Source organism: Sphaerodactylus townsendi, linkage group LG05, assembly GCF_021028975.2.
Source record: "Sphaerodactylus townsendi isolate TG3544 linkage group LG05, MPM_Stown_v2.3, whole genome shotgun sequence".
NCBI classification, from domain to species: Eukaryota; Metazoa; Chordata; class Lepidosauria; order Squamata; family Sphaerodactylidae; genus Sphaerodactylus; species Sphaerodactylus townsendi.
In genome coordinates this window covers 71,824,486-71,851,971 of record NC_059429.1, presented here as the reverse complement: position 1 = coordinate 71,851,971, position 27,486 = coordinate 71,824,486, and the positions used below count along the sequence as shown (strand labels likewise).

The following is a 27,486-nucleotide window of genomic DNA, read 5'->3' as shown; positions in this document are numbered from 1 at the left end:
GGAAAACCCACCACAACCAGTTGAATCCGGCTGTGAAAGCCTTTGAAAATATGAGTTGACTTTTATTGATGCAGAAAGCAGATTTGCCCGTGTATATTTACTCAAATCAAAAGATCAAGTATTGAATAACTTCAAAGCTCATGTAGCTGCTGTTAAAACAAGCATGGAAGAGCTCAAGAAATGTTATTATCAGATAATGGAACTGAATACAGTGCAAGTAAATAGCAACATTTCCTAGAAATGCCAACATGCAAGATCAGTGTTATACTTGCCTTCTCAAAAAGGTCTAGCAGAATGCTTTAATCTTACAATACTTGAAACTGCACATTGTTTATTAATGCAGGCTGGACTACCCAAGTCAATATAACTATATATTTCTATAACAAAACACCATGAAAATCTACTGGAATGGGTTATTTTGAAATATGGCATAAGAAGAAACAAGTTTAAAACATTTAAAGCCATTTGCAGCAAAAACTTGTGTACAAATGTCCAAAAAGAGAAGAAGAGAACTAGATTCAAGGGCTGAAGTTGGAATGTTAGCTGGCTTCAATCCAAATTCAAGAGGCTACAGAGTCATGGATCCTAAGACCTATAATGTTCAGATCTGCAAAAATGCATACACAGATGAAAGAAGCACTGTGCTGAAAACAAGATGAGATCACAAAAGAAAGCAGACATGATACTGGAGAAGTCACATTTACAGAGAGGATAACAGCATTGCCTGCCTACCCTGCATTCTAACAAGAAACTTCCCAACCAGAAGGGGAAGAAGATGGAGCCAAACCAACTGAGAGACTGTAATAACTGTAAGGAGGACAGAAAGAAGCACAAAAGGGGTGCCACCAAAGAGATGCATCCACCACATGAATATGCAAAGCCATAATGAACCCAAACACTGGGATGAAATGATGATGTTGCCTCCACATGGAAAAGAAAAATGGATGATGGCAGAAAAGTTAGTTTTTTAAAATAAAGAATGATAGCAGACATGCTGATGAAACCACTTACCAAGATAAAATGTGAGAATCTCTGTCAGAATTATGCCTGATTGACTTCAGAAACTGACACTTGAGAAGGGATTTGTTAGGATTTTACAAGTGCCTGCTTCATTCAGTCATGCAAGAGTTAACTGTTGAAGTCACATGCCTGGAATCACATCAGCTTCTTGCTAGGTCTTGGATCTGAAGCCAATGAGCAGACTCTGGATTCTTCAATCCGTAGTGTTTATTGAAAGGCATCAAGCACCTAGTTTGAGAAAGCCAGTTCTATTCAACCTGGCTTTCCTGGGCTCCTTTATCCTTGCCCAATTCCCCCCTTCCAATTTCCCAGAGAAACTGTGAAAAGTAGTTGTTTGGAGCTTAGACGCTTTTAAGGCTGTGATAGGGATTAGTACAGTCACCTGCTTCGCTTCCCCCCTCAGGCCAACAGGCACATGATCCTGTTTCCCTGAGTCAAGACTTCTCAGGGTCATTCAGCCTAGTTATCTACAATTGGGGTCAAAGCAATAAACGTATGAATGGAAAGGAAATGAAAAGAAAAGCCTCTACATATCAATTCAATTCAATAACCTATTAGGCATAATTTAAAATAAAATAAAATAAATATATTAAAAGGGGAGGAAAACAGAATAAAACCTAATCAGGTAAACTAAGTTTTGTTCAGGGCAAAAGCAAGAAACTTTGCCACATCCTCGGTCCATTTAGAACAACGATCATTGAGGAGTATCTGAGTCTTAACCCTGTTGGAAAGAGCAGTTTTTGAGTTTATATATGGCTCAATAAATTGTTTACGTAAGTCAGTGTGACAGGGACAATACAATAGAATGTGTTCTGTCGTTTCCAACGTGATTGAGGAACAAATTCACTAACACCGGTGACCAATAGTCTCGAAAGTTGGTGAGTATTTCAGGAAGTATCCCATCAGGGCCGGAGACCTTCCCTCTTTTCAGGTGGATCATAAGATCATTTATCTCATCAGTGTCACAGGTGGCCAGTCTGGAAGCTCATATTTTGGTAGATCTATAATTGCAGGTGAAGAAAGCGTTGTATCAAAGAAAATGTGGTGAAAGTGTTTCCACCAGGCACTAATAGTGGAATTAAGGTTGTTAGGATTTGATTGGGGAACATCAAAAACCAAATGCCAGAATAATTTAGAATCTCTGGCTTTTGTGACTTGGATTAGTATGTTCCAATTTTGGTGGAATTCATGACGTTTTTTGAGAATTTTTTATCTGCTGAAGTTGCCTTTACATATGAATCAGAGCTTACATCAATCAGGTTACATAAAAGGTACGACTGAGTTACATAGACCAGGCTCAACTTCTGACACTTCTGGAAAGATCTCTCTGCTGCTGCTTCCATCAAAAAAGGAGAATCAGACACACAGGCACAGATTGACTGAACAGATATCCAGATTGAGCACTTGCACAGTTAAAGTTTGCTGTTCATATTTTTAATGTAACTCAATTTTGTTATCCAGTAAAATTCTACAAAACAACACACTTGCATCTCTGCTATATTATTTACTCCGCTCATTCATTGCAACAGAACAACATTTCATCAGGCATATATTGAGGCTTTTCATTTTTGGCTACAGGAATAATCTTTGCACATTCTTACTTAGGAATCTATGTTCTCTTTTTGTTTTTATTTTATTTATTGAAAACATTTATTAACTTCCTTCTGGTATTCAAGATATCTTCCAATGCAAAACAGACATAGAAAATATAAAAGACAACAGTTTAAAAACTCAATTAGAACTACCAATAAATAAAAACTAAATTAGTCCTAAATAAAACCATCTTTAGATGTTTCCTGAATATTGAAAGTTAATGGACAGGCATACCAAGCCCCAAGTAGAGTGCATTATTATGGTGCAATTTTGATGTAACTGAGGCAGGGATCACTGTGGCTAGACAGAACCAGGAAGAGATGCAGCTGGCTCACCAGTCAAAGCTGGGAGAAAGCAGTCTGAGCCACCATGGCCACCTGGTTTCCGAAGGTGACTGCTGTATCAAACAGCACTCCTAAGATAAAAACCTGGATATTCAAGGTAAGTATAACCCTATTCAAAACAGAAAAGATCCCAAGTCTCTGGTCTGCCTTTCTACTAACCCAGAGAACATCTGTGTTGCAGAATTTCAGCCGTTACTAACTGCAGGCATCAGTTCAGAACATCAGTAGCATCCGTGGAATTAAGATGGAAAGGAAAGGTAGAGCTGGACATCATCTGCATATAAATGATATCACAGCCCACACTTCTTATGACCTCTCTCAGGAAGATTCTACATGGGCCAAAAACAGTAGTGTAAAAATGATGTGAAAATGGTGTAAACACTTTTTCACCATTTTATACCATTTTCACAATATTTTCACATTGCTGTTTTGGGCCCATGCAGTGACTTCATAAATGATGTGGTGGGTTGGGGCCAAGGATAGCAGAATATTCTGTCAATGGTTGGCACCATCTAATCTCAACAGGCTTATTATTTCACACAATTTCCTGACAGAATCCCAGTGAACAAGCTGCCAATATCCTTTCTCTGCCTCTGGTTGAGTTGGCTGAAAAGCTGAGAGAAGAGTCCCTGTCTCCAGAAAGCGTCCTTTATGCCTACATGGGGAAGGTGAGAAGTTAAACTATCTATCCAAAAGGTATCACACATTTATTTAAAATGCCTCATTCTGTCCAAAAGGTATCAGACATTAATTTAAAATGCCATATCCTACTGTATAAATATATTTAGACAATTTGCAGAGGTTTATTTTCCTTAATTTATTGCAATTTCTTTCCAGAATGAGGAATAATTGATTGGCATTCTGGGTTTCTACACATGTGTTATTGGAGCACAGACTTGTCTGATCATTTACTCTCCCAACTTATACTCATTGTTTCCCTTACATAAGGATTTTTCAGTGTTTGGCTCAAACACTATTCAACAGAAATTTTTCTATATTGTGGGACTGAGAGGGGCAAGAGCACGTTTAAACATTTATCAGTCCCTGGAAGAAATATATCTTTTATATTAAACTGTATGTAAATTTACTCCTGATTGTATACAAGTAGGATTAATGTGTGACCCAGCACTCTTAAGTTCTGTCCACAAAATAACAGTGAATGCAAAAAGGGAGAGGAAAAATGGAAAGAAAATAGTAGCTGGTTGAGGAAAAGAGAGCAAGAAAAATGCTTGTTGTCATTGCAAATGCCTCTGCATTCTCAGTGGTAATGAATGGCAAAATGGAGATGAGGTTCATTTTGGAGATTTTCGGTAGAAGCTGTCCACTTATTACCCCCCCCCCCTTTGTGGCAGATCCAGATGCAACCTGGGAACTTTGTAACATGAATAAAGCAGATGAAACCTCTTTTGATCCCACATAACTGGCAGAAACTGTGCTAGCTGGACTTTCATTGCCAATTTTGATAGATTTGATGGATTTTTTGCCTACTGTTTTAGTTGTTGAAATATTCTAAGACTCTGTAGTTTGTAAGCTGTTTTGTGGTTTTAAAAACATAAAATAAAAAGTCCTGCTTCTATTGCTAATAAATTCTCCATCATTTTTGCTTGCCTTTCTTTGGAAAGGCTTTTACAGTAAACCAGGAGGTCAACTGTGTGCGCCATTTTATTCCAGAATGTGAACAGCACCTTCAGAAACTGAAAATGCAGACCAAAAAGGGCTTATTGTATGGGATACCTGTGAGCATCAAGGACCACATTGGCTACAAGGTGATCCTGTTACTATGTATGATATGTGATCATCTGCAATCAGGTGCAGATCTACTATAGTAAAGCCGCTAAGAGCTAATACAACAGCAGTCAAGCATGACTGCAGCCCTTTCTCTGGGCTACTACCTGAGGCAAAAATGGGACCATGCCTAAGGCAGTTATAATTAGAACTTGCTGAGTGCAAAGTGCAAACTGTGCATTTATGATGTGGAAATATATACTTTCATTAATTAAGAAGGGACACTAGTGAATAGGCTTTATTTAATTAACTATTCTTGGAGCTTTTGAGCATGGCATTAAAGCATGGTCAGTTTAACTCTTTTTTGCCAGCCCAGGTGGTACGAACTCAGCATGGAAGGAAGGATGCTCCTGCCCTCTTAACACTTCTGCTCAGTTCCAAAGTGGCTCATGTTCTTCCTCTCTTGTGCCATCCTAACTACCAGTGGCTGTGAAGTGTGCCTGTAGCCTACTGGAAACTAGTGATGGCAGTAACATCAGTGGAGAGGCAATGAATGCCTCCTTCCATGTTTCTCCAAGGTGGACTGCACAGACCAGCTCTGCAGCCTCCCTTGAACCTGATCCACACAAGGCACGCCTGTCCTCGGAGGTAGTACCTTCTGCCAATCTGATGCCCCAAGTGCCTGCTAGGGTAGTAAAGTGGCTCAGATTTTAACAGAACAGAATGTTAGGTATTCTTTGTAGAAAACACCCTTTTAGGAAGAGCAGAAGATAATAGTGGATGCTGTGGAGGAATGGCTCTCCCCCTTTTTTTCCTCCACATCTCTAATAAGGTATCATAGATTTGGGGGACTTGACAATGCCAGAGGGACATCAGGAAGAGCTACCTGACCCAGGGGAAAAATATATCTTGATCCAGCCTGACCAGGTCAAAAGAGGGTGGGGGCTTGGAACTGATAAAATGCGAGGAACAGCAGGACGAGGTCTCTTTTCTCTTTCTGCTGGGTCACTGAAGGGAGCAGACCTCTTGCCTGGGCTCTGGAGAGAGCAGCCATTTTTGGACCATGTGCTCATCCAGGGAGCTCACTCAGCCTTCCAGGTAATGGGAACTCTTTGAGAATTGTAACCTTCTAAACTTTAAGTGCCTACTCTATTTTCAACAACTGCTAGGCTTTGTTTAGAGAGAAGGATAGAGGATTTGCGTTCATATCTCCTTTGTTTTGGAAACCCTTGCTCCAGTGGTGCAGTGCTAAAACATACTTGTAACCATTTTATTTTTAATAAATACTTTTTAAACCTTAGATGTGGGGAACAGTTTTCTGTACCAAGAATTACCCCATCATCTTGGATGCACTAAGGAGAGGGGAGGAAGGCTGGCAGCTGGCAAGCAGCTTTGGGACCCCCAATCTGCCCTGTGAAACACAGGAGAGGGAAATCAGGGGAAACTGAGGCTAGGCCTCACAGTTGGAAAGGAAGCTGGGAAGGGGGACTGATCCTCCCCAGTGGGCAGTTCCTCAAATGGTCAGGTGGTGGCAGCAGTTTATCCAGAGAGAAAGCAAGCCCTCTCCAGGAAAAGGTGTCAACCCCTGGTAGAGGCTTGGGAGTGGAATAGGGCCTGCCAGGCAAAGCAACCCCGTTCCACCACAGATGCCTATAGAAATACAGTTAGTTAGCAATGTTCTTTTTGCTTTTCCTGAATGAATCTCTGCCAATTCAATAGCAGGATGTCCAGCACTTAACAAGTGTCTTGATTTCTAGGACCACTTATCAACATGTGGCTTTGTTGCATCACTTGATGTTCTAGAAGAAGAGGACAGTGTGTTAGTCAAGGTACTGAAGAGACAGGGAGCAAATCCATTTGTAATCACCAATGTCCCCCAATCCTTAATGACGTAAGTTACCTTAAATAGTGTTGTTCATGGTCCTTTTCTTTACTAGTAAAAGTCAGCCTTACTGCACTGAGCTTTTCTTTGAATCAATCTGGTTTGCATTGGCTTTGCATTGATTACATAATGTTAAATTAGAAACATACTTTTTTCTTTACTGATGGATATAAGGTTATTGATTGGGAGAAAGGATAAATAAATAAATTATGCAAATTGAGGAGAAAATGTATGCACAATCATACATGTATATTATATGTATTAATCAGACCCCATCCTGTTATTATAATCTGTACAGGTATATGGGATAGTTGTCTGTTTTTGTCTTGCCCTTCCTTCAGGTGATTCAGGATAGAATACCTGATCCATCTTGTTGCAACTTCCCTGTGAAGCAAGTCAGCCACTGAGCTATATGGCAGCATAAGGATGGGAACATTGTCTTCCCAGTCCTAGTAATCACTCGTACAGGTTTCAAAAACCCATGCAGGCCTTTGGGCAATGCCAACCTCTGGGTATTGAACTAGTACTCAAAACACAAAGCAAAATTTAAAAGTATTTTTATTTAAAAAGAAAGGTTGTAAAATAATGGCTTTAAAAACAGGCAGTGAATACAAAGTCATAAGGTAAATTTTCATTTCAATCACACAATAGAACAATAAAGTACACTTATTTACAAAAAAATGCTGACTAGAAAATAGAACAGAAATCCTCCGTTCATAAGCAAAGTTGTTCAAGCAAGATAGAGATGAAGAGGAACAAAGAAAAGATGGCTGCTGACTCAAATGAAATTAATTTAAGGCATAAGCTGGCCACACCAAATAATTACCAATTAATCAACCAGGCATCAGGTTAGTGAGAACACTCTGGAAGTTGAGCAAATTATCCCTGCCCTTTAAAAACTTGCAGTTAAGGCCTTCACTGACCAGTTAAATCAGTTGAAGATAATTGGAGATAACTCCATGTCCATAACAAGGAATCTGACCTTGACAATGGTACAACCTATCTCTATCTACAAACACCGGCTTCTAAGCTATGTGAGGAACAAGAAAGATAAATAACAAGATTTTTATAAGCTTTTCCAATAATCAAAATAGAGTCTCTTTAGACATAACAATATACAAGCAAAGCAGTTACTCTCTTCACAGCAGGGCATGTGGGTTGCATTGGAACAGCCTCCCTTGTTCTCCTCCCCTTCTCTGTATGTGGATTATTTGCCTCATCTTCATTATAATTAGGGTATCTCATAGTTTTTATTCTTGATTCATAGATGCTGTCAAGCAAAATATCTGAATAATCTTTAGGGTTCCCATGTAATACCTCAAAGGATGTTCCTGGTCATTATCAGCCCTGAAGCAGTGACAGGAATATATCCACTAAGAATATTCTTTCTCTGCTCTTGCTGCTTACATCTTGGTGTTGAAGAGCATAGTCAAGGAAATGCCCTCATCCCAGCACAGCAGTCCCAGATGAATGCATTGCCATCAAGTCTCCGTTTTTGCTTACTTCCTGAGGCATACGATTAGTTTTTTCCTACTAATCCCAAAGTGCCAAGAAACAAGGTTTCTGTCCATTAATGCCCCTAAAACCTAAGAGCTATTCATTGTGGTGTTGTTTATTACTCTGGGTTGTGTTTGGTTGGAGAATTCTTTTAATCAAAAGAGAGGCTACACTCTTTTTAATTAATCAGTATAGGCAGACCATATCGTTTTATGCATGAAGAACAAGAAATAGCTTGAGTTGTTCTTGTAATTGTCCAGTGTAATTTTTTTTATCAGATCATACTGAATTATTCTGGTTATGTTTTGCCTTCTCTGGGGCTATGTGCCAAGCCTCAGCATTTTGGGCAGCCTGGGATTGTTGTACATATGCATGACCAGCATAGACAGAAATGGAGGACTGCACTGGTCCTCCTCCTTATGTTCATTGGCTTCATGTGGGCACAGCACATATGTGTTTAGGGATCAGGAACACTGTTTTTCCCCCTGATGATTGTGGGGATGAAGTCTATGTGAATATGGGTATTAGGAGCTGTGCCCACATGAGATGAATGCATATAGAGCAGAGTGAGGCCACTGCACTAACTCCCATTCCTTCTTCACATGCCTTAGCTTTGTACAAACGCACACTGGGGTTGTAGGATTTGTAGACATAACCCATTTTAAGCACCTTTACTCAGAAGAGAATCTTACTATTCAGAAGGTTTTGATTTCTAGTTACGAATGCTTAGAAATGAATCTTAAGGAAGGAATTGTTTGCTTTTTGCTGCATATAGGTTGGAGAAATAACCAACTGTATTTTGGTCATCTTGTAGCTATGGCTGCAGCAACTCAATTTTTGGCCAGACACTGAACCCTCTCAACCATAGGAAAGGCCCTGGGGGCTCCTCTGGAGGAGAAGGGGCTCTGATTGCAGGAGGAGGGTCCATCCTGGGCTTTGGGACTGACACAGGTGGAAGTATCCGCTTGCCTTCCAGTTTCTGTGGTCTTTGTGGACTGAAGCCAACAGGAGACAGGTTGAGGTATGTACTGAGATTCTCATCTAGTTCATCTGATGATGTGGGCTCTGACTCATGGATGCTTATTCCACAATGAACATGGTAGTGTTTAAGGGGCTATAAAGGTTTTTTTAGGCTGTAGCAGACTAACATGGCTTACCCTTTGAAAATTGTACAAAAGATTGACATCCTTTGATAAGTCTAGATAAATCTGTCACAGTTCTAAGAAAACACCTGTGATTTCGTTGGGGGAAGAAATGAAATGTCTTACCCAATAACCGGCAATGAAGATATTTAATTTCTAGTTGATTATTTAAAGAGCCTTTCAACCTTTTGAGCAGATAATGCATTGCATGTGACCCGGATAATGTTCATCCAGCAAATGCATTTCCCATTTTAGAGAAGTTGCATTTTCAAGAATTCAAATAGCATAACTGACCAGCACGGTGTTGACAGAACAAAGATGTAAAACCTGATAAAAGAGTAAATAAAGGTTTATTCAGGGTCTAACATATTTGATAGCGAAGAGGAGAAAGAGAGAGAGACTTAACTACAAGACTGCGACACAGAGTTAGACAGATAGACAGGCTTCTGAGAAGAAGGAGGATATTGCCCTAACAGTAGCAATCTGGAGACAGACAAGGAATAACATTTAACAGGAATTTACTTTTCTGTCTAACTGATCTCTTGCTGCTCCCTAAAGGATCTTCTTTGTACACCAGACATAGCCTATTTCAGTGCAGAGAAAATGTGATTCTTCTGCCATCCTCAGAGCCATACTAGATAAGATTGATTAGGATCTTCTCTGAAGATTGGTGAAGGGTCACTGGATTGTGAGTTTAGCCCAGGGGTCTGCAACCTGCGGCTCTCCAGATGTTCATAGACTACAAATCCCATCGGGCTGATGGGATTTGTAGTCCATGAACATCTGGAGAGCCGCAGGTTGCAGACCACTGGTTTAGCCTTTTACCTAGTAATTACAAAGGCCACAGATACTGACTGATTCCTCAGACTCAGTGCCTGTTGTTGAAAAAATGGCAGATATGTTTCATTTACCTCCAATAACAATTGAGATCACAGCTTTTCACAATTGCCTTCACATTTTAGTGTCAGCATCTTTACTGAATCTGCATGTGAATGTATCACCTTTATTTGATTGCAGTTCTGTTCTTACATTTTTCTTTCTCACAGCAATATTGGCATAAGAGGCCCTGTTGATGGAATACTTTCAGGTAAATGAGTTCCTCTCTCTATTTTTTCTTTTGTTATGTGGGAAAAGTGTGAAAGATCAATTTTGATAGGGGGTCTGCCTGGGTCAGTCTGGGTTTGGACAGAAAGGATTTTGAATGGATGGTTATTTGAAATGCAGATTTCAGCAAAAAAAATTTGAGGAGGGACATTTTGAGCTTTCCTGGAAGATAAACTTAGAACAAAAGGCTAAGCTAACATTTAAACACCAACTTAACAGCAACTTACCCATTCATGGCCTGGCCTTTTTTTAAAAAAAGTATCTATTTATGTGCATGTAGGTATCAGGTAGTCAAATGCACATCAGCTCTGTTTTCTCCTGCCCTCCTTGGTTTAAGTGGGCTGTTTTGTTTTTTAGGCAGCTGATACATCATTTACTTTAAAACATAGGTGTCAAATTCGTGGCCCTCCAGATGTTATGGACTATAGTTCCCATCATCCCCTGCCAGCATCATGCTGGCAAGGGATGATGGGAATTGTAGTCCATAACATCAGGAGGGCTGCGAGTTTGACACTTGTGCTTTAAAATGCAAGTATTTTAAAAACAATTACAAAATTATGGGGCAGTCTTGGAGAATACATTTTAAAGAATCATTCTTCCATTCCTCAAAATGTGAGTGGGCTTATCAGTGCTGCATGTTTTGGTAACACCAGAGCCAGTGGATTGACTTAAGTGTCCTCATGTGTGCTGTCTCCTTTCAATTAGTTACAACATCAGTGGGACCACTGGCGAGGGATGTGGACAGCCTCGTTCTGTGCATGAAGGCTCTCTTGTGTGATTACATGTTCCAGTTGGACCCCTTGGTGCCACCTATGCCATTTAACGAAGAGGTAGATCTAAAATCAGACTGCCAGCTGCGTTCTATGGCAATGTTGGTTTGCACTTTATATGGTGCCAAAGGTTCCTGAAGTTGCAGAACTTGATTATGAATCTGGCAATTCTTATAAGAGTCCCTGTCTCAGCTGGAGATTTTCAACGCAGACTTCTGGAACCAGATTTGACCAACATTACTGATCTCCTGGCATTGCTCTCATTTATTATTATTTTATTATTATTATTATTATTATTATTATTATTATTATTATTATTATTATTATTATTATTATTATTATTATTATTATTATTATTATTATTATTATTATTATTTATTAAACTTGCTATACTGCCCTATCCCCGGAGGGCTCAGGGCGGTGAACAACATAAAATCATACAAAAAACATAAAAAATCTTGCAAAACAGGTACATTCCTACAATAGGGCCCGCCGAGACCCATATACCACCCTCTTCCAAAATCGAGGAGGGGTCCTAATGATGTTAGGGGACCCTACTAGGCAGGGGCGGCATTATCGGCGCTGGACTCTCCCAAAGGCCCGTGGAATAATTCGGTTTTACAGGCTCCCGCGGAACTCTCCAAGGTCCCGCAGAGGGATTCGGAATAGCTGGTGGTAAATGTGTTCCACCAGGCCGCGTGCCAGGGCTGTGAAGGCCCTGGCCCTCGTGTGGAGGCCAAGCCGCCCTCCATCAACAGAATGAGCTGAAGTGTCATCAGCGCACTCGATGGCAGAGATCAGCCCCAAAGCTCCGCATAACACCAGCTGGAGCAAGTGGTCGCAGATATAGATAAAGTTGGGAATAACAGTGGGGACAGCAATGCCCCTGAGGCAATACACCGCAATGAAGCCGGCACCCTCCGGAAGCTTTTGTCCCCACACTCACATACCTTTCAGCTGACTACGCCCCCGGAGGAACGAGGTAATCCACTGATAGCGACAGTGCCCGAACCTCCGAAGCTGCCAGGCGGTGGGTCAAAAGGTCGTGATCGGCACCATACCAAACGCCATGCGGTGAGATCTTAACAACACCAGCAGCGCCGATCCGCCTTCGTCTAGCTCGCATACTTCGAGCGTATCTGTGATAGCGAGGAGAACTGCCTCTCATTCCCATGCCCAGCACGGAAGCCGGATCTGGAAGGGATCGGGAAGGCCGATGTGTCAATCCAGAAAGCCCTGAAGCTGCTCCAACACTATTCTCTCAACCACTCTTCCCAGAAACGAAAGATTCGAGACGGGCGGTAATTGGCCAGATCTCCAGGATCTAAGGATTGGTCTTTTCAAGAGTCTGGCGGATCTCACCGCCTCTTTCAACTTCCATCTGGAAAGACCTTGCCTTTGCTCAAGGGAGTCATTGATGATCTTCAACAGATGGGGTCGTAGCTCCTCCCGGCACAGACATTTAATCAGCCAGGAAGGGCATCACCGGATCCAGATGGACAGGTAGTAGGTCTAACAGCATGCTTCAGGCCCTGTCAACAGCTGCTTCCAGAGAGTGCAGGGAAATCTCAACTGGGCCAAACGAAATAGGGCCTGAAGACGCGCAAGGGAGCCTCCCAGTTCGCCTAATTGTAGTTAAGGTGGTCGAAGGTCCTGGCGGAGCAACGACTTTCATCTGCTTAAAAAAGCTCATAAAAAAGCCCTCCCTACAGCCAACAACCGATCCATGATTTGTAGAACCCTCTTTGATACAAAGAGGTCAAAGATCTAATTATCCTGAATAATTCCTCGTGCCGGGCGAGAGCTAGCAGATGCGTAGAGAGGAGGAGAAGAAGGCCCTCTTCGGCCTTCCTTCGCCGCCATCCTCATAGGCTTTCATAAACGCCCTATAAGATGCGTAAAGTTCAGCAAGAGCTTCGCCATTTCCAGATTTCCTCCACACTCAGCTCTAGACGCCTTGAGCACCTCGCTGTTCATGTGGCGAAGCCTCCGTATACCACGGAGCTCTTTGCCCTTGAGCGGGCGCAGAGGACGCCGGGGAGCTAACAGCTCTGATGGCACTCAGAGAGAGGCGTGGAGTTCCAATCCTCCACCTGCCTCAATGAAAGTGTGCCGGGCAGGTTCAGGGTCCCGCGAGAGCATTCAGGAAAACCAATTGGATCCATAAGTCTCCGCTGGCGGCAAAAATCGCCCGTCAGCTTTCTAGACAGGGTAGCGCGGCATGTCCAGCCGCGAGCTTCAGGGTGAGCATAGTGGTCGGACCATGGCACTTCTGTCTGTAGAGGATAAATTTACCAGGTTAACCCCCGACGCAAAGCATAATCTCAAATCCAGCGTAGGACCGGCCTTGCCATGCGTAGCCAGAATTTATTAAGGCAGAGGCCCAGTGTCGCCATGGATGACACCTTCCAGGTCCAGAAAGCCGCCATATTACAAGAGGGCGGTGTCGACATGGATCGCGGAGATCACCCTAGACAATAAGTCTGGGAAACCGCAACGCCTTCCAGTCGGCCACCACAATTTCCAGCAAGCAACCGCGAGAAGGCCGCCCCTCGGTAGCGCCAGGCGCACCGTACACCTGGTGAAGGGATAGCCAACCTCTCCGTGGCCAACCACTCTAGGCCGACACACACTCCATGCCAGTGATCTCCGGACGGGACTGGCCCTGGAAGGGGATGGAATTATGGATGAACATTGCCACGCCCCGGCCCTGGGTTCGAGACTGGTGGAGGCACGAGAAACCTGGTGGTGCGCGGACTCCTCGCTCAGGAGCAACGGTAGTCTCAATTCCTTCACACAGACCCAGGTTTCGTGACACAAGCCAGGGTCTGTTTTGCAGATCTCCGGTGAAAACTCCGGAGAACTGCGGTCTTATTGTTTATGTGGACCTGGCATTGATCAACACCAGGGACGAAGCAGAGTATCCCTGAACCTGTCCATCCTCGTTCCTAGGGATAGGTCGGAGGTCAGAAAGCGAGCGAGCATATCCATTTCTCGCCCGCTGTCTATCATATGGCCGCCGCCTACCGCTGTATTTACCCCGTCCCATTAAAACTCATTTACTCATTTACAGCTGCTTGGAGCCCTTGATCAGCTGTGTGTTTGTGTGTGGGCTGGTTAGTTTTAATTAGTGAAACTTGTATGGAAATCCTTTCTCTGTTCCTCACATAGCCTTGATCCTGAATCAGGTCCCCATGCAGCTGTAATTAAGCTTTAAAAAGACTGGTAATCTCATAATTCCACATCTCATCTGTTTCGTCCTTCAAGAACTTACTCTGGGAAGGTTTTGGGGACTACTTCTCTTTTTCGGCTTGATGATTAATTTTCCTCATTCTGCATCTTGATATATAATCCTTCTTCTTTTGCTTTAAACATCACCTTTGTGAATATGCAGTTTCATAATGTAATAGTATTTTTGTTCTCAAGGATAAATAAAAGGGCAGCACCAGTCCTAGAGATTAAAAAAAAGCCAACTTTATTACAAAGATAAAATCCCTCTGCATTTCATCCACGAGGCTTCTTCAGGGGATTTAAAGAATATTTTTGTTCTTATGACAATTCATGAAATTCTAAAACAAAATATCACAATTTATGAATTGTTGCAAGCCGTTAAGAAACTAAAAAAAGGTAATGTACCAGGACTTGGATGGATTATCTACAAAATATGGGGGGGGGGGCTGGTCCACGGTCCCAGCATCAGTTGGCACCAGGCTGGGAGTGCCCAGCAGGCTCCTGGCCTGGCTGTTGCTGCCCTCTATTGGATGTGCACACCTGATCGCAGCCTCTGATGGAAGGGGGGCTGACTCGCGAGCCCAGCAGCAGCTGGCTCGGGGCTGGGAGCACCCGGCAGCCTCCTCGCTTGGCTGCTGCTGCCCTCCCCCCAAGCCCTAGCCTTCTGGCCTGCATGCAGGCCAGCTTTTGCCCTCCCTAGGTCCTGGGGACGTCAGGGAGGCCGGGTGCAGGGCTCAGGGGCACTGAGTCCCACTCCCAAACCCCCCATTTCTGAGCATGGGGGGCACAGGGGGTGCCCAGAGAAGGTGTTGTCACTGGGAGCCATTTCCCCTTGAATTCTCTGTGCAAGAATTAGAAAACTATGTTTTTGATTGATGACAATTTTATAAATGCTAATAGCCATATAGAAACTATAAATTAAGACTTATAGTAGAATTATTAAATAATTAAGTGTAGAATTAAAGATGAAATGTTAACATGATTAAATAAGGGAGCAGCAAGAACTATTAATGGATTTTCTTTTTAATTATGTAAACATTGAAACTGTAATGAGTTTAATTGGATTGTATTTATTTAATAGAAGAATATATACAGATAGGTTAGAAAAAGAAATTGATAGTGTTAAGTACTTTGTATTCTTACTCGTTTTAAGCTAGAATTTTCAGATTAAATGTTGGTAATTGTAGTAGAAATCCTGGCAAAACAAATAAGACAAAGGCACTCTTCTCAACCCTTTAACTCTGGGATTTTGAAAGCCAAGACCTCATATTTTATAATTTCTTTTGTTTCATTTTGGTAACATCTCATATACTTCCTTACTTTGTGGCTCTTTTTTTTTTGACAGCTTCTAACTGTTATATCCCCTTTTGTTTCCTTTGTAATTTGGTTTTTATACTGGAAAATTAGTAAAATTATATAAAATATTTTTGTGCCTTAATGAATGTTATCAGCCTATTAGTCTTGCAGTGGTTTTTCAACAAAGAGTTTAAGTTTTGTAGCAAGTTACTAATGGAAGGACCCGTCTATATGCCACTGTCTAGTGGACACAGTATCTTTCTATTTTCCAGAAGCTGATGCAGTTCCAGAGATAAATTTACCCTTTTAGATGTCAGTGTCTGCAGTCTAAAGTCCAATTACTGCTTTTTAAAAATGTCAGCCTTTCATTTTTGCAAGTTATTTTCTACACTAGGATGTTGTGGGTTTTCCGGGTTGTATGGCTGTGTTCCAGTATTATTTTCTTCTGATGTTTCATCTGCATCTGTGGCTGGCATCTTCAAAGGATTTTCTACACTGTCCAAAATACAAAAAATCTGAACATTTTATTGAAAATAATCATGATCCCTCTGATTTTATATTTTGGGTGCTTTACAGTTTTAGCTCATCTCTCTTATTTTTCTCATTTACAAGGACTTTTCCCCTTTTTTCTCTGTGCAATCTCAAAAGGAATTTTTATCTGAGTAATAAAATATATATTTTACCCATCTTGAACCATGGGCCTTAGTCTTATTGTTTATGTTCTTCATTCTCAAGCCATCTGAAAGCAGTAATGTATCTTTTGAAGCCAGGTACAGCAAGTTTAAACAATTGTTTATAACATGAGTAACTTTCATTTGACAATTGAGGTCAGTTGTTAGCTGGACTTCCTTGCACAGTTGACAAGGAAATATTCCATTATCCTATTCTTTGCAAATGTTTGAATCCAAACCCCATCACTGGCTATAGAAAGAGACTGTACTACCAGTATATTTTGATAAGTAAATAGTGAGGTACTAATATAGGATTGTATAGAGAAGAGACCAAAGTAGATAGTGTAAGTAAATAAGTAAGTAAGTAAATAGTGAGGTACTAATATAGGATTGTATAGAGAAGAGACCAAAGTAGAGAAGAGAAATATGGGACTGTTATCCACATGGCATCTCTTAGTTCACATTCTTTTTGTCCATCACATGTAATATATAAAGGCGTGACATAGTGTTATCATTTCATGCCATATCATTGGCTGTTGGAAGTGATGGTGGTGGAAGCAGGGGGAAAATGCAACATTTTATTTAGTCCATGTTACAAAAGACCTGGAATGTGGGTTCCGGGATTTTTTTTAATGACAATACCATTTTGTTCATCATTCTAACTTTGCCTAGAGTATGCAGGCAGTCACAAAACCTGATTGCCCTGGTGTGGTTTGAGAGCTCCCCAAACAATTACTGTATTATCTGAAAAATTTCTCTCATTTCCTAGGTATACATGAGCACTGCTCCACTCCGGATTGGGTATTATGATACTGATGGTTATTTCTTGCTTCCTCCCTGCATGAGGCGGGCTGTGTATGAAACTAGGGAGCTTCTCCAAGAAGCTGGTCATACGGTGTGTACATTTGGTGTTCCTCCTTCTTCCATTCCTCTTCATGGATCAAATAAGAAAGTTGTTTGCAAGATGACTGGCTACATTGATATAGTGTGTGTGTGAGTGTGTGTTAAGTGCTGTTGAGTAGCTTCTGACCCATGGGGAACTGATGAATGAATGAACTCAAAAACATCATATTATGAATAGGGCTGTTCAGGTCTTTCAAATTAAGGGCTGTGGTTTGTTTCCTGGAGTCAATCCATCTCATGTCAGGTCTTCTTTTCCTGCTGCCTTCAACTTTTCCTAGCGGAACTGTCTTTACCAGTGATTCTTGTTTTCTCATAATGTGGCTGAAGTACTATAGCCTCAGCTGGCTTGTTACCCAGCTTAACAGTGTACGAACTTATTTTTATAGAGCAATGGGGAATTACTCGGCTTGGCAATGCAAGAGGTAGGCTGGGAGGGGATCTTTTTAGACAACTATACCAGAAATGGCTTGAAACGTATCCGCAGAGAATTCACAAAAGACCAAATTGCAGTTTAAATATTTTTATATAAGTTTTGGTTGCACACAATCACACAGTGAGATGTTAGGGCACATACACACAGTTCCTAAGCATATAGACAGGGAGGAAAAGATAGGTTGGATGATAGAATGGGAGTTGGGGAAGCAGAGGACTTATACGTTACTTAAGATTTGCAGAGAAGTTCCAGAAGAAGGCAAGGATCTCTATGCCAGCATAGATACCCAAGTGAAGGACGATATCGTGTCTCACACCAACGTGACCAAGAGAGGTTCAGGCTAGTATTGAGCAATGAGCTTAAGGTGAGCAGGAATTTTATACCCCTTTGCACAGGTAAGGCGGGAAATTCAAGCTTAGGTTTCGTTTCTCTGCAACTGCTTGGGGTTTCCTTGCTGGACTTGCGGAGTTGAGCTAATTAGCAGCTCTATCTATTGTCTCTACTCCCTGGGACAATGGGGTCAATTGGTCCTAGATTATATCAGCGAAACCTTGGATGGTTTATGCAGAGGTACTTCCTAAAGTCTCTGCCTTAAGTATTCAAATTTGGCTGAGGCTTGAGTGAATCAGGAAGGGATCTTGTTGTTAGATCATATCTGAGGTTGAGGAAATGTATGGAAGAAGCAATTGTTTGGAGAAATGTTTTCTCAAAAGCACAGTATCAGGGAGTTTCCAAAAATAGCTTAGCGAGGTGTGGTGTTCAGGAGTTCTACAGATTCCATTATGTTAACGGAGTATTCTGGCAGGATGGGATAATCAAAGATTCATGTTCTTGTTATGAGACGTTCAGATTATATTACTGGAGTAACTCACAGATCTCTGCAAACAGACTGTTTTGCTTTAGGCTTGCTTTCAGCTTGGACACTCTGCTATCTACCCATACAAACATGGAAACTGGCATTTTGTAGCACACAGTATGAGAAATAATATGAAATCCAATATTTCATAAGGCAGGGTTACAGGCTATTGTGGGGTTTCTGGGCTGTATGGCTGTTTTCTTGTAGTTTTTGCTCCCAGTGTTTGTGGTTGACATCTTCAGAGTCATGTCATGGTGAGATGTTTTTCTCTCTGTGGCACAAACTACCATTGTATTTTAAACTTAAAATACTTAAGGCTATGGTAAGATGGATGCTGGATTTCATCCCATACTTCATACACACTCATATGTAGATTCTCTCCTCCCTTCCAACACCAAAATTAGTTTGACACTCAGCTGACTTGTTCACAAGCTGAGTATTTCTGTTTGGGCCACAACAAAGAATAAGGGTGGGAGAACAGTATTTTTCTTATTATCCACTGCACATAAGGAGACTTCTTCCAGTTGTTCATTCCTTCAACAGTTTGCTGCGCAGAGAGGAAAAGATCCACTTGATGAAAGTTGACCATCAGTAGTACATGTAGAAAATGCTGGAGATCCTTCAGATTTTCATGTGACAGACCTCACTTGAAGCTGGCTACTTTTTGAGTAGTTTCTTGGAGAAACTCAATCTAGTGGGGAAGGTTTTTTTGAAATAAGGTTTCTGAACAGTTTATATTTCATGGCACTATAACTTACTGAATATTACTTTGCAGCTGGTTCACTTCACTCCACCGTCCGTGCCCTATGTCATGAACGAACTTTTTATCAAAGGCATTTTTGCTGATGGAGGCTCAACTCTACTGGCCTTGCTGTAAGTAAAAAAGAACCTTAAGAGGTTAACAACCATTTTAGTTGAATGGATTTGAAACAAATTCTAAATAAATATAATTTCCTTGTGTTTGAATAATATTTTTTGATAAAATTATAAATTGGCCTACAGGAAGTGAGAGAAGTGATCATTGTATCTGATTAGTCCAGTCTCCATCAAGCCTATCTGATCTAGAACAGCACGGTGTAATCGTTAAGAGTAGTGGACTCTGGACTCAGGCTTTGATTCCCCTCTCCTCCACATGTGTGAGTGTCAGACTGCTTTCTGGTGAACTAGATTTGTTTTCCCAGTCCTATACATAAAGCTTGCTGGGTGACCTTGGGTTCGTCACAGTTTTTCAGAACTCTCTCACAGGGTTTCTAATGTGAGGAGTGGAAGAGAAGGGATTTGTAGGCCCTTTCAGACTATTTAAGACTGGGAAAAGTAGAGTATACGTCCAAACTCTTCCTCTTCTTCAGCACATACTAGATGGATCAAATAGTTGATAGAGTTCCCCATTGGCCAGTCCTTTAACCTAGCAGGAAGCACTGTATGCAAACTTTCTGATTTTGTATGCTCAAACTTAAAATGGTGGCCAGGATTGTTTCTCAAAACATTAAAATTGATTTAAAATATTTTCTTCTTACCCTTCATGACTTACCCTTCAGATACATTGGTATCTAGCAGTTCATAATTCACTTTGTTAATTTATATTATCTAGTGTTTGCTGTGATAAATAAAATAGCTAAAATGGTAAAAAATCAAATCTAACAAGGATTCAAACTGGAATTTCCCTTGAAGCAAAGAATTAGCTAATTTTAAATTCATTAATGGACATGGACTATTGTAACCTTGAGTCAGACTTGGAGACCAAATGATGATTGGTTGTGGTGGGTTTTCCGGGCTGTGTGGCCGTGGTCTGGTGGAAAACCCACAACAACCTGTTGAATCAGGCCTTGAAAGCCTTCGACAATACAAATGATGATTGCTCATTGGCAAGATATTTAACTGTGCTTTCTTATATTATTGTTCTTGAATAGACTAACTGGGCCCAAATTACATTGTTATGACAGGAAGGGTACTTAACTAACCCATTCATCCTGAAGGAGCAGAAAGGAGAAAGTGAGAGAGCAGGAGGATAGCCTGAATTTTGTTCAGGATCCCACTTTTGCACATAACTGTTGGTGTAGAGAAGCACTATATCTGTTGGAGTAAATGACTCAGCATGTCTGGACATTGAGGGCGCTACATTGCTCCTCTCTGTCGAGCCAGCCGGACATTCCCTTTCTTTCGAAACTATCTCTGGTTCTCGTTGGATACGGTGCATACATCTGTTTCTTTGTTCTCCCATGTTGGGTTTTTTATGCCATCTGTTTGTATTTGGGTTTTAAAGACATGTATTTATGATGTTTTAAATATTTTATATTTACGATATTTATTGTATTTATTATGTATGTTTTCCTGTGAGCCACCTTGAGACTCTGGAGATATGGCGGGATATAAATGCAGTCAGTCAGTCAGTCAGTCAGTCAATGTATATAAGTGTTATCTCCTCAATGGGATGCCTCTTTGTTCTTAACCTGGGAGCTGCTTTCTGACCCCTCTTCTTGTCATGTGCCTTTGTTCTATGCCACCATCCCACAGCTCTTCATGATGCATCTACAACTCTCTCCAAGGCCTTTCACATGCAACACCTGCTTGTTTGAGGTGGGTGGTGGATAGGAAAAAGGGACTCTTTCATTCCACAATGCTCATCATTGTCAGAGTGAGCATCTAAACCAAGTCAGGTGGCTGGGATGTGTGTTTATTGTAATGTTGTGTCTTTTAGCATAGAAAACCTCCTTGGTTAGTCTAGTGACTAATCAGATTTTTTAGTGTATAAAACACTACCTTACTTTAACCTTGTTGCCATCTTTCTTTGGCCTTACAGTGGAAAAGACATAGTAGATCCAAGCCTGAAACCTCAGGTGAATTTCCTGAGAATCCCAAATTTGATAAAGAAAAGTTTGGCCAAAATAATTAAACCATGGGTGAGTCTTTGACCTCTTTAGGATTTCACTGCTAATCTTGATTTCCTCTTCATTATTAAACAATAAATGAGTAGAATAAAGCAATAGAGTAGTTATACTGATCAGTGTTCAAAATGGAGTAGAATGTGTCCAGGATGGAGAGAATTGTAGAGTAATGCCCTGAGACAGAACTCTAGAAAAATAAAAAAAAATAGTATTGTTACAGAAAAGGGATGAAACTGAAAATAAGCAGTTGAAGTAAAAGTGTAGGGAGGGGGGAAAAAAGAAAATTCTGTCATTCATGTTACACTCCCTTTTCTCAGAAATCCTTTCCTGTCTCTGGTCTCCATCAAATAGGGTCATGGGATTGTGAGCCCTCTAAATAGCTGTGAAGTTGCCGGCTGTAGGATTTTTGTCCTGCACACTACAACCTCATTACAGATAATTTGTGTGTAGAGGCTTAATTATGTATGTGGAGAGGATTAAGAAAAAAACCACCCTGGAAGTAAAAAAATGCCCACAATGTAAAGTTTTACCAGTTTCCAAAACAGGGGGTGGGGGTGTTAATGGCTTTTGTCTCAATGAGAATATTTTTTTAATTGCCATTAGGTCCTTGTTTAGAAAAGTGGAGGCTCTTCCTCCCTCCCTTATGTGAAGTGAAATAAAAATCTGTTGAGGAAGATTAATAATCTAAAATTTGAAATTCTAAGACTTTAGACTTTCTTCTACTGATCAGGTTTTGACCTTTAAGGCCTTGCGCAGCCTGGGACCCTCGTACCCACGGGACCGTCTTGCCCCATATGTCCCAAATCGGCCTCTGCGCTCAGCAGAGGCAAATTTACTGGTGATCCCTGGCCCCTCAATGATGCGGCTGGCCTCCACCCGGGCCAGAGCCTTTACAGCTCTGGCCCCTGCCTGGTGGAATGCTCTTCCTCCAGCTATGCGGGCCCTGCGGGATCTTAATTAATTTCGCAGGGCCTGCAAGACGGAGCTGTTCCACCAGGCCTTTGGGGAGCCCGGCCGCTGATGCCCCCCTCACTTTCTAAAATCTGTGGACCCTGCCGTTCCCCCTCCCTCTTCTTTCCTCCCCCCCTCTTTTCTTAGGGGACTACGAGTAGGACGCCATCAGTAATTTTGATAGATGCTGCATTTTAATGGGGGTCGATTTTAACTTATAGAGCCATATTTAATAACTATTTTAAAAATTTGATTTTATTTGTGCTCTATCTATTTGTTTGTTCGCCGCCCTGAGCCCTTTGGGGGAGGGCGATTTATAAATATTATTATTATTATTATTATTATTAATAATAATAATAATAATAATAATAATAATAATAATAATAATAATAATAATAATAATAATAATAATAATAATAATAATAATAATAATAATAATAATAATAATAATAATAATAATAATAATAATAATAATAATACTATTTATGAGTATGACCTTGTACTAATAATGAAACCAAAAGTCTAGATTTCTTCCTGATTTTGTTTTCATTCCAGTTTCCACGACTGGCCAACCAACTGAATGCATTGTGTGGAGTGAGGTAGGAGGTTTGCTGTGTTCCTACAAATCTACAGAAACAAGCTCTTTGCAGGATAATATCCGCAATTATGAGTATTCCACCTGCTGTAGTTAATTAAAAATCCATCAGCAATGGTGGCCTAGTTTGAAGTCATGAAGGTGCTGGATTTTTTTTAATTAGGGACATTTTGTTTGTGGTGTCAAAAAATGAAAGGCATCTATTATGTTCTGTGGGTCAAGAGCCTCCAGGTTAGAGCTAGAGATCTCCAGATTTACAACTGATTTCCAGGCTACAGAGACCCACTCTACTGGAGAAAATGGCTGCTTGGGAGGGTGGGTTCTGTGACATCATGTCCACTATCCCCAGGCTCCACCCTCAAATCTTCTGCAATTTCCCAACCCAGAATTAGCAACCCTTGTTCTAAATTATATGCCAAGATTTAATGTTAATTTAAAAAGTATATTTGTCAATCATTGTCTTGTTTTGTACACTTTTTGTTACCTGTTCAGCAGAATGGCAATCCTCTGCAATTTTTTAATATGTTGATTGGTACATGCTGTATATTGTAGGTCTGTGAAGTCCCTGTGGGAACAGCATGATAAAGTGAAGGTAATTTTTAAAGTTAAATACAAATAGAAAAACAAAACTTAATTTTAACTAAGAAAGCAAAGAAGAAATTTTGCATTAAAGAAGTAAAGCAGGAACAGAGGGGTAACCAGAGTAACTGAGTGCAGAGGACTGACATTAGGGATGGAAGTGGCAGAAACTGCTTTCCAAGCTATCACCATTCTCCTGGGAGAATATGCAATGTGACTACCCTGCAGTCCTGTGCCTTGCTCCATTAAAGGGACTTCTCTTTCATCATTCAAGAAGCCCACCCAGTACAACCTGCACTATGTTCCCCAACCAATGCCTAAACATTGTGATGGTTATGCTCTTTTTAACAGTGGGGACAAACCTGCTCAGTAAATGTATTCATATAGAGAAGGCGAAAACCCCAGGGACTATTAGTCAATTAGCTATGGGTACAATTCCTTCCCAGCCCAGTGATCCACTGCAGTCATAGCAAAGGCTGAATAGCCTCACAGAAAATAAACCTCACAAGCATGTGGTAGGAGGATAGGTCTTCACCGAGAGAGATTTAATGAAGAGCAAGCCCCTCTTCAGCCTGCTCCTTTCAATCTGAGCTGTGTGCCAGGACAGCCCCGCAGCACATGAGTTTGTGTGCCCCACCCACCTTAAGATGGGTTGACCTCTGGGGCTGACTGCAGGAAGCAGCTTGAGAGCTGACTGGCTGACAGCCAGTTCTGGGCCCAGTTGTTCAGTCACCGATGTTTCCCTCACCTTCCTCCCGGCATAAATGATGCCCCAGCTGGAGCTATATTTATGGCCATGGTAGATCCCAGTCTGTGAATTTTGTACCATGAAAACCCCAAATTCAGTAACAAAAATGCAAGTGTGAAAGAAAATACACATTCTTTGACAATGAAAAACAGACTTAAATTGCATAATTGTGGTTCAGTTCCCACTGGAAACATTCTTTATGAGCAAACCTGGGGCACAAGGATTGATTGACTAGATTCATGAGGCCCTCAGGGCCATGTTTTTTCTTCAAATGTTGCTAGGCTTATACTGTACAGCACAGTAGAGAAAGAAGCCTCCAGGCTGTGTTCGAATAGGTACTTAGATGTACAATTGGCTTTGTGTATCCTAAACATGAACTTGTATATTAAACAAAATGTGTCTGAAAACTAGTGACAATCAGTAGCAATGTTAGCAGAACTGTGTGCTCTCAGAAACCACGGACTATCCGTGGTTCATTGTTTAGATGAAAGAAGGTGATGCATTTCCACATGAACCATAAAAATGCAGTTTTTTCACTTCTCCTTTCACCATTGCAATTCACTGTCATTCTTGAAAGATCAGTTGAGAGCATAGGATCCACACATAGGTATAGCCATGAAGACTGGTGGACTGATGCAAAGAGGGACAAGGGGAATCAATTGCTGCCTCTTCTCCAGATGAACAGCATGGGCAGAACAGGAAGCAGCTCCTTTCCAGCCCCTCCAACAAGTATTTTCCATGTGGTTCCCACACTTGATCCCTTGAAGGTCAGAAACATCTGCAGCAATAGAAAGGAACACAGAAGAACTACACCTTCTGCACAGAGAATGACAAGATACTGTCCAGTAAACTGGTGGCATGCTGCTCAATCTCAGTTCTTTTTCTTTGTCACACTGTGGCTGCAGATGAGATGTGGACATGTGATTAAAACTGGATCTGCACAAGTTTGAAATCGTGATTAGCAGTTTTGTGTGTTAAAAATGAAGATGGAGTTGGGTTCCCATAGTTTGAGGGGCCCTGCGGCCCCTCTGGCTCACAGCCTTGGGGTGCACTTGAGTTCATAGCTGTACCTGGATGACTAAGGTGCTTTATACCTTTCTCTCAGATTCAAGCCTAATTTCTATAATTCATCTTTTCTTAATTTCAGCACTAGACTACTGGAATGGTTTTGCTTAGTCAACTCTTGATAATAGGTCTGTAGTTTTGGCAGAACAGTGCAGCTTTCTTTCTATCAGGGATAGCGTTGCTAAAATATCTGTAGCACCTTTAGTGGATTCTGGATGAATTTCAGGTATTGGTTATGGGTCCATGAAGCCCTAAATGACTTTGGCCCCGAGGAACTCCCTTAAATGTACATTAATCCACGTTTCTGATCTCACAGTGAACATAATTGATTTACTTTCAATGGAGCCATTTTAGTATCTCATTGACAACAGAGAAGCAAAACAACCATGATACAGCACTGATATGAACCTGAAGTTATAAGAATAGACCCAGGAATGTTCTTCGCAAGTAGAACTCCCGCACAGTTTCAAGGGACCTGGTCTACATTTTTCCAGATGTCTGTTAACTTTTGTTTCATTTCACTATCAGGCTTATCGTAAGAAGTTTGTTGATGAATGGAGGAGGTGCAAGTTGGATGTCATCCTATGTCCAGTTCTGGGTCCTGCCTTTACTCTTAGATATCCTGGAAAGCTGCTGGGTGAGTCTCCTGTTTCCAGGATATGTCATTGAAAGCTGGATATACCCCATGTTAATCAACACTAATATATTTATGAACATCTAGTACTGGATTTGGACTTGGATCTCTTCAGAAACAGAGCCTAATCTGCCTGTCTCCATGCTAGGCCAAGCCAAACCCCCCCCCCCCCAGCTGTGAATAGACAGAGCAGCTGCTGTTTACAATTCTGGGTGTATTGGCATGGCCGAAACCTGATTTTCAAGAAGGTCAGTTGAGACCTGACACTGATCCAACTGTAAGAAGATCTCCTGTGGGTGATTTTAGAATCAAGTAGCAGCCGCTGGACAGAGTGAGACACATTTTAAGCCTTTTCTCTCACACTATCTCCCCAGAAAACTCACCCCCACCTCCATCTTGATGTTCATCCATTGGAGTAAACATGCAAGTACATAGACTTTTGTACGGAAGGAACTTGTTGTATTCAGTCATGTGAGCCACAACCTACATTATGCAATTCAATTTTATTACTACGGTGATAAGTAAGGGTGTGCATAACAAAATTGCTGCATTGAAAATATACATGGAAATGGCTAGTTTGGGTCAATATCGTCATTTTCCAGAATGGTAATACAAATCCAAGGTTGTTGGTATAACAAAACATCTCTCCCCAAACAGTTTGTGTTTTTTGAGTTTGTGTGCTTACCAGGAAATCAGCATGGCTGACCCTTTTCTTCATTCCACTTATCATGTGAGCAATGACATTTCTTCCTTCCAGGTATAAGGGAAGTACATAAAGCACTCTAGGCAGTTGCTTTTGAAAACTAGCTGCACAGCTGCTGTTTTCCATCACTCACTGCTTTGCTGGGGGCCTGGGGCAGCTTGTTGAAGGGCCCATAGAAGTCTAACTCTTGGTCCAATTTGCTTGAAACTTGGCTGTTCTTTAAAGGACAGGAAGCATGCATTACAATTCAACATTGGTGTCATCTGGGTGCAAATAGTCACTGCAGCAACACAGAAAACTCAGATTTTGCTACATTTTCCCTAGATATGCCTCTGCAATATGACCAGGCAGCAGTGGCGTAACTAGGCAAACTGGAGCCCTGGGCAAAACCTGAGTTTGATGCCTCCCCAGGTGTGTGCCCAGTGCAACGCGCACCCCCCATCCCCTTGTAGCTACGCCCAGTGGCGTATCTAGGCAAACTGGAGTTTGGCCCCCCCATGGGCAGCCACCCTCCCCCACTGTAACCAAGCAATGATTTTTTACACCAGGTTGTTTCAAAGTCACCATCACATTATAGAACATGCCCCAACTCACAAATCTGAACACAGCAATAGGCCATGCCACACAGCAGAAATAATTTTTTGAAAACATTTTCAAAATGCTTTCAAAATGTTTTATTACTGCTATGAAAACATTTTATGGTGTTGTATCCAGTCCCCCCAATTGGGGGAAACAGCATCACTTTCAATGTTATTTAAACTGGGAGCCCCGGATTCTCCCTTTAAGGTGGATTTAAAAGGAAAATCTGGGCTCCCTAGTTTAAACAAGTGATGCTGGAATCCACCCCCAAACAGCATCA

The 27,486-nt window shown here is 41.4% G+C and overlaps 1 protein-coding gene across 1 annotated transcript in view; it reads left to right on the top strand.

Annotated features, from left to right (window-relative positions):
* LOC125432386 (vitamin D3 hydroxylase-associated protein-like) overlaps positions 1–27,486 on the top strand; it is a 41,529-nt gene that overhangs the window by 7,195 nt on the left and 6,848 nt on the right. Inside the window, exons 3-14 of the mRNA XM_048495848.1 lie at positions 3,512–3,625; positions 4,580–4,723; positions 6,440–6,573; positions 8,876–9,082; positions 10,250–10,290; positions 11,013–11,137; positions 17,045–17,170; positions 19,243–19,340; positions 21,268–21,367; positions 22,859–22,902; positions 23,451–23,490; positions 25,819–25,927. Of these exons, the coding sequence (XP_048351805.1) occupies positions 3,512–3,625; positions 4,580–4,723; positions 6,440–6,573; positions 8,876–9,082; positions 10,250–10,290; positions 11,013–11,137; positions 17,045–17,170; positions 19,243–19,340; positions 21,268–21,367; positions 22,859–22,902; positions 23,451–23,490; positions 25,819–25,927 (1,282 nt within the window). The remainder of the gene's footprint in view (positions 1–3,511; positions 3,626–4,579; positions 4,724–6,439; positions 6,574–8,875; positions 9,083–10,249; positions 10,291–11,012; positions 11,138–17,044; positions 17,171–19,242; positions 19,341–21,267; positions 21,368–22,858; positions 22,903–23,450; positions 23,491–25,818; positions 25,928–27,486) is intronic.